Source organism: Furipterus horrens, unplaced genomic scaffold, assembly GCF_987537825.1.
Source record: "Furipterus horrens unplaced genomic scaffold, mFurHor1.1.pri manual_scaffold_10, whole genome shotgun sequence".
NCBI classification, from domain to species: domain Eukaryota; kingdom Metazoa; phylum Chordata; class Mammalia; order Chiroptera; family Furipteridae; genus Furipterus; species Furipterus horrens.
In genome coordinates this window covers 98,239,599-98,245,361 of record NW_028327180.1, presented here as the reverse complement: position 1 = coordinate 98,245,361, position 5,763 = coordinate 98,239,599, and the positions used below count along the sequence as shown (strand labels likewise).

Sequence of the window (5,763 nt, the reverse complement as noted above, 5' to 3'; positions counted from 1 at the left end):
AGGTGACGAGGAAGCTTACTTTTCACTGTGTACCTTTTGGTTGTACCCTATATAGGTATTACTTCCTTTTTAAAAAAAAAAAGTCTAAAATAACAATGAACTAAGACCCAAGCCACCAGCAGATGGGAACTGCTCAACAGCTGCAGCCTCACTAGGGACCGGCGGGCGCGGGGTCAGGAGAGTCGATTCTTGCCTCCCCAGCTCACGCTGACAGCTCTGTAGCTGAGCCTCCCGTGTCTGAGCGCAGCATGAAAGCACACATTCAGAAGCAGTTGTCTGAAGTTTCGAAGCTTGGAGTCTCCCCAAAATAGCACAGGGGGACTCACTCAAATGAATGGACATCTGCACATGTGATGAAGAGGTCAGCAGGAAACTGCTTAGTTCGGTCCTCCCAGGAAACGTGCTAATCCCCGAGGGCCAGAACCTGGACGGGCAGGCCCACCCGGCCGGCAGTCTCCGGTCCCCACTTCCTGCAGCAGCCAAAACGCAGCTCTGCTGCCCTTCACCCTCCCCTCCATCCAGGAGAAGCGTTTCCCCCTGCGCCTGCAGACCAACCCACCTCCATTCTCCTCCAGAAGGCACCAGCTAAACCTGGCTCCACTCTGGGCTTTACACACAGTAACACAAGTAATACGCTCTCAAAGCTCTTCTCCGTGTCAATCGTATCGAACAAGTTGCTGAAAACAAGCCAAGCCTGACTACTAGGAGATATGATCATAGTTACAACAGTGTAACAGGGCTCAGACCAGGCACGAGAATACGTCGTCCTTAAAATAAACTTCATCTAGTATGAAATCTGACTTGATGCCACTTTGGGGTCCTACCACACGTTGCTTGAGAATAAAGACAAATGTCAAATGAGAACTGCAGACCTTACTGGTTGACCTACTCATTATACCACACTAGACATATGGCTCAGCGTGCTAATAACATAGCTGCCGCGTGGGATACCTACTCTATTTCATATGGTGGGTAAAATTATGGCTACATCCTAACCCATCATTTCCCAAATTTACCTGATGTATTTTAATCAACAGATGATTTCTCACAGGGGAAAGGAAAATCCCAGATGTGGCCCTGGAGCTCAGTCTTGAAGAGGAACTGTACGTTAGCTGTGGAATCTAAAACTCAGACGCCAGTGGGGGCAGGCACCCAGAGTCTGCAAGTGGAGCGAGCTGGAAAGGGAGTGGCCAGCCCTGGCTCCCCGTGACTGGCGCCGTACCGGGTCAGGGTGCCGTGTGGCCAGAGGAAGCACAAGTTCTGGACTCCTCTGTGCATCTCGTAAGTTTTAAACGTTGGAAATTAACTTTTAAAAATCCTGAAAAGTGCCCTGGCTGGTGTGGCTCAGTGGATTGAGCACTGGCCTGCAAACCGAAAAGTCACTGGTTCCATTCCTAGTCAGGGCACGTGCCTGGGTTGCGGGCCGACTTCTCCCTCTCTCTCTCTAAAAATAAATAAAAAAATTTTTTCTAAAAAAAAAATCATGAAAAGCAACAGGACAAAGGAAATCTGCCTGTGAGTCAATCCTTGCCTACAGGCCATCAATTTTCTGAGTCAGCCCCAGGAGAGAGGAGGGGCATTTTAGTCACATGGCAATGGCACTTGCAAAGTCAAGACCTCGGGCAAGGCCGCCTGGTTAGGGAGCCTTGGTTGGGGGCACGAGGGAGAGGAAGCTAGTCAGAGGGCAATCTGTCAGGCCTGCGACCCGGGGTGCAAAGCAGCACCAGCTGCTCAGTGGGGCCACTGAGTGGAATGCACCCCTGCCTGAGGGGCCAGCCTGGTCCTGTCCGCGCCATCAGCGTGAGGGTCCAGGCAGGAGCGGGCCACCCCACCATGGCTATCAATGAAACATAGGAAACAATGGCAACCGGGAACTGATACTGAGTTAAATTTTATCTATAGAACAGTGCAGACTCCATTTGGCATTAAGAAACAGTTCCAATTTTTATTTATAAAATTAATCAAAACAGCAACACAGATCTACAGAGCCACATATCAAAAGCAAAACAGGGAGGAAACAAAATATTCCAGAGGCATCTTGAAAAGTTTCAAAGGCATACACACCAGCCTCAAAGTCCGCAGCTAAACCGCGGTTGCGGCTGTATTTCTACAAGGTTATATTTATTCCTGCATTTTCTCAATAAGTTCTTCCTTGTATTTGCCTTTCTCTTTTCCAACTTGTCGAGATTTGGCTTTGCGTTCAAGAATTTTTTTCCGATCCTTGTCCAGTTTTAGCCTGGTGATAACTACCTATTAGGAGTGAGAAAACGAGCACATCTTTATGGTTTTTAAGTGGAAAGGATTTATAAGCACGACCTGTTTGTACAGCAGAGGTTCCCTCCACAACAGCAGCTTAGGCCCCTTCTGCTGGCCAACCCCCTATCCACCTAATGCCTGAGGACCTAGGAGACCATTTAGATAGTTCAGGGACATGAAATACCAGTTGGACTGGGAAAACTTATGCTACCTACATGTTTCCGGTTGGTCTATCCTCCCTTGGCTGGCAAAATGCATTGAGAAAGATCTGCATTGCCCCGGCCAGGTGGGCTGTGGGTTCGATTCCCAGTCCAGGGACATACAGGAGGCAACTGGCTGATCAATGTTTCTCTCTCACATCAATGTTTCTCTATCTTTCTCTCTCCCAAATCAATAAAAATATGTCCTTGGGTAACGATTTAAAAAAAAACAAAAAGGAGAGATTCCCAGATCAAGCCCTGATGGTTCTATTCACTATTAAGTATATCTATGGTGGGCTCAGGCACTTGTATTCAAAAAGAAAGAGAGAGAGAGAGAGAGAGAGAGAGAGAGAGAGAGAAACCCTCGTCATCCCTGCAGTTCCTGGGCTTTACGGATATCACAAGGCTAAGTGCACAGGAAGAGCGGCATGTGCCACCAGATGGGCGTGAGGGCCACAGGAAGAAACAGTCTCTCTGGACATATCTAGTGGCGAAGTCTGGAATGCCTAGCACCCCCCTGCTACCTGCTTGAAGAAAGAGCTTTCACTAAGCATGACAAACAGACACAAAAAGAACCTGGGTCCTTGCTGGCGTCACTAGGCCAGTGAATCAGTCTAGCCTGCCCGACCTCCCCCGGGAAGTCCCTGCCAGGGTCACCTGCGGGAATGGGACCAGCACGCCAACACCGCGCACAGCAGCGTCACCCTGTGTGGCCGCCGCTGCTGCCCAGGCACGGCCGTACCTTGCTCGGGTGAATGCCCACGTGGACAGTTGTGCCGTTCGCCTTCTCACGCTGCACCCGCTCGATGTAGATGACGTACCGCTTTCTGTACACCTGGACCACCTTGCCGATTTGCTGGCCTTTGTAGTGTCCTCGGACCACCTGAGAGGAGACACAAGAGAGAATTCGCCGCCGTTTCTAATGCACGACCAGCACAGTGAGGACACTGTCAGGGACACACAGGCTAACGTGTACCACTTTTTGTACAACAGCAGTCAGAAGTTGGCTATTTTTAGGTATGAATCTGCTTTGTGTTACCCTAAGTCAGGTGGAATTCCTCTACCTGGATTTTCTTCTTTTCATATCTGAAGAACAAAAATATTCCTTAAACTAGAACGGCCATCACAAAACTAATCCTGAGAGTAAAAAGATATAATCTCTGTACACCTAAAACTAATATAATGTTAGACAGCAACTATATCTCAGTTTTAAAAAATTAAGAGAGAAAAAAATACAGTCACTCTGAAATCCTCAACAAAGAATGGTCAAATATATACTGAGATTCATGCAATCATTTAAAATCCATGTTTTCAAAACATTTATAACCCAGGAAAATGCTCAAGATAGAAATGTTTTGAGAAGAAGTGAGAATACAAAGCTATATATAGAATACAGTCTGAGCCCTGGCTGGCGTGGCTCAGTGGATTGAGAGCCAGCCTATGCACCAAAGGGTCGCTGGTTCGATTCCCAGTAAGAGCACGTGCCTGGGTTGTGGGCCAGGTCCCCAGTTAGGGGCATGTGACGGGCAACCACACATTGGTGTGTCTCTCCCTCTCTTTCTCCCTCCCTTCCCCCCTCTCTAAAAATAAATAAATAAAATCTTTAAAAAAAGAGAGAGAGAATACAGTCTGAATCTGAATCTTATATGTATACGTCTCACATACTGATGATGAGATTGAAATGCATCCAAATATTGATAATGGTTGCTGATAGGCAGGAAGTAGGATTACAGATGACTATTTTAAAAATTTGAAGTCTTCCAAATTTTAAGATTTCTACAATTAAATACAAATATTTTATAGTCAAAAAGTTTTAATGTTAAATTAAAACCTTGTGGACTATACCAAAAATCTGCTCACACTATTAAAAAACCAACTAGATTATGGTTTCTCTGAAGGCAAGAGCCTCTTCAACAGAAGGCACAATACAGGGGACCTTCATTAATAAGCGCAGAGGAAATAACTCCCGTAAAGAACTGGGGAACCTCAATACTCCCTAAAACGTCTACCTAGGTTGTCCAGCCTATTTGCCAAGGCCATGTTCAGGCCGAAAAGAGACCAGCCACTCCTCAGTGGGGGCCCACCACACTCTGTATAACCAAGGACTCTGTTAAAAAGCCCCTCTGAACTACTATCGAGACTGAAAAAACATGTTAATAAAATGAGGCCAAAGGAACAGCTGGGATAAAGAGAAGTGGACAAAGCAGTGGCGTGGATAAAGGTGACACCGAGTCTGGTTGGGCAACTGGATGGATGGCTATGCCTTTCCCAGAAACATTTAACGGCGGAGGGGAGGGGGCATCTTCTAGGGGAAATCACGTCGAATTTGAGGCATCTAGAAATATTTTTAGTGAAGATTCCATAAACAGCTAACAGGCCAACTGGATCGGCAGCCCAGGCCTGGGAGTCACCCCCTGCAGAGCCGGGTGCAGAAGGGCCACCCTGAGCAACACCAGGTAAACTAGCAGCCGCGGGGCTAATCAACAGGGGGGGTTTTCCTCGGCTGGCATACGGCTTTTGGAAAGAAAGTATTATCAGAGACTTGAACTTGAGTGCTCTCAATGAGGTCGGGCAGGTGCTGTCTGGTGGCTCTGGGCCCCGTCTCTGGTCTGACACCTCTGCAGGGTCACATCGCTGAGGGCAAGTCAAGTCGATGGCTCCCCCACGTCTAAGCACACGGGACACACGCGGGTGGAGGCGAGGCCCGCGCGCTGCGCCTCTGGGTACCGAGAGCCCGCGGGAGCCGCACCTGCACCTCGTCGTCCTCGCGGATGGGCATGGAACGGACGTTGTACTTCTGCCGCAGCTCCTTGGAGAGCGGGGACGACATGATCTTCCTGCGCACGTGCGAGGGGGCATTGAAGTGGCGTTTGCGGTTTTTGCTGCGGTCCGAGGTCACGAAGGGGTTGAACTTCATAGCGACCGTCTGCAGAGCGCGGCAGGGAGGGGACGCGGCGGCGTTCGGTGGGGTACCAGCTCCTCGCCCCCGCGCGAGTGCTCTGCAAGAGGTGGCCTCGGAAGAAGGCGACCAAGCGGATGGGGGAAGGAGGTCGCGGGTGCATGCCCGACCAGGGGGGTCGTGGGGAGAGGGCGGCACGGGGGTCCTGACGCTGAATAAAGCGGGAAGGCCCGGGCTGGAGAAGAGCGCATGTTCGGGGTCACGCAGAGAGGTCTCTGGGGAGGCGGGTAACCCCACGGCAGGTGCGCTTCCCAATACGAGAAAATCACCTGCCGCTACTCACTTACCTGGCGCCGGAAGCGCTCAGCTCGTGCGCGCGCAGGGCAGGAAGTGAGGTGTCCTCGCCGC

At 49.8% G+C, this 5,763-nt stretch overlaps 1 protein-coding gene across 2 annotated transcripts; it reads right to left on the bottom strand.

The window, feature by feature from the left end:
- Positions 1-2,081: 2,081 nt before the first annotated feature.
- On the bottom strand, positions 2,082-5,763 carry RPL26L1 (ribosomal protein L26 like 1). Of its 2 annotated transcripts, none has more exons than XM_090289810.1 (4): positions 5,703-5,763; positions 5,206-5,382; positions 3,199-3,339; positions 2,082-2,250 (listed from the first exon to the last, which is right to left on the bottom strand). In XM_090289810.1, exons 2-4 carry the CDS (start codon positions 5,371-5,373, stop codon positions 2,122-2,124), a joined length of 438 nt encoding a protein of 145 aa, XP_090145936.1. In that variant the 5' UTR covers positions 5,374-5,382; positions 5,703-5,763; the 3' UTR covers positions 2,082-2,121. The 2 variants fall into 2 exon arrangements, with proteins under 2 accessions (XP_090145936.1, XP_090145935.1); XM_090289809.1 differs by having other exon boundaries at positions 5,206-5,455; positions 5,703-5,727.

Bases quoted from the DNA above. Each gene is read 5' to 3' on its own strand.
- RPL26L1 (XM_090289810.1), bottom strand. From the start codon at position 5,373: ATGAAGTTCAACCCCTTCGTGACCTCGGACCGCAGCAAAAACCGCAAA. The intron at 3,340-5,205 runs GTGCGGCTCCCG...GTCTCCTCTCAG, and splicing joins GCGAGGACGACGAGGTGCAG to GTGGTCCGAGGACACTACAA. The intron at 2,251-3,198 runs GTACGGCCGTGC...CACTCCTAATAG, and splicing joins TGGGCATTCACCCGAGCAAG to GTAGTTATCACCAGGCTAAA.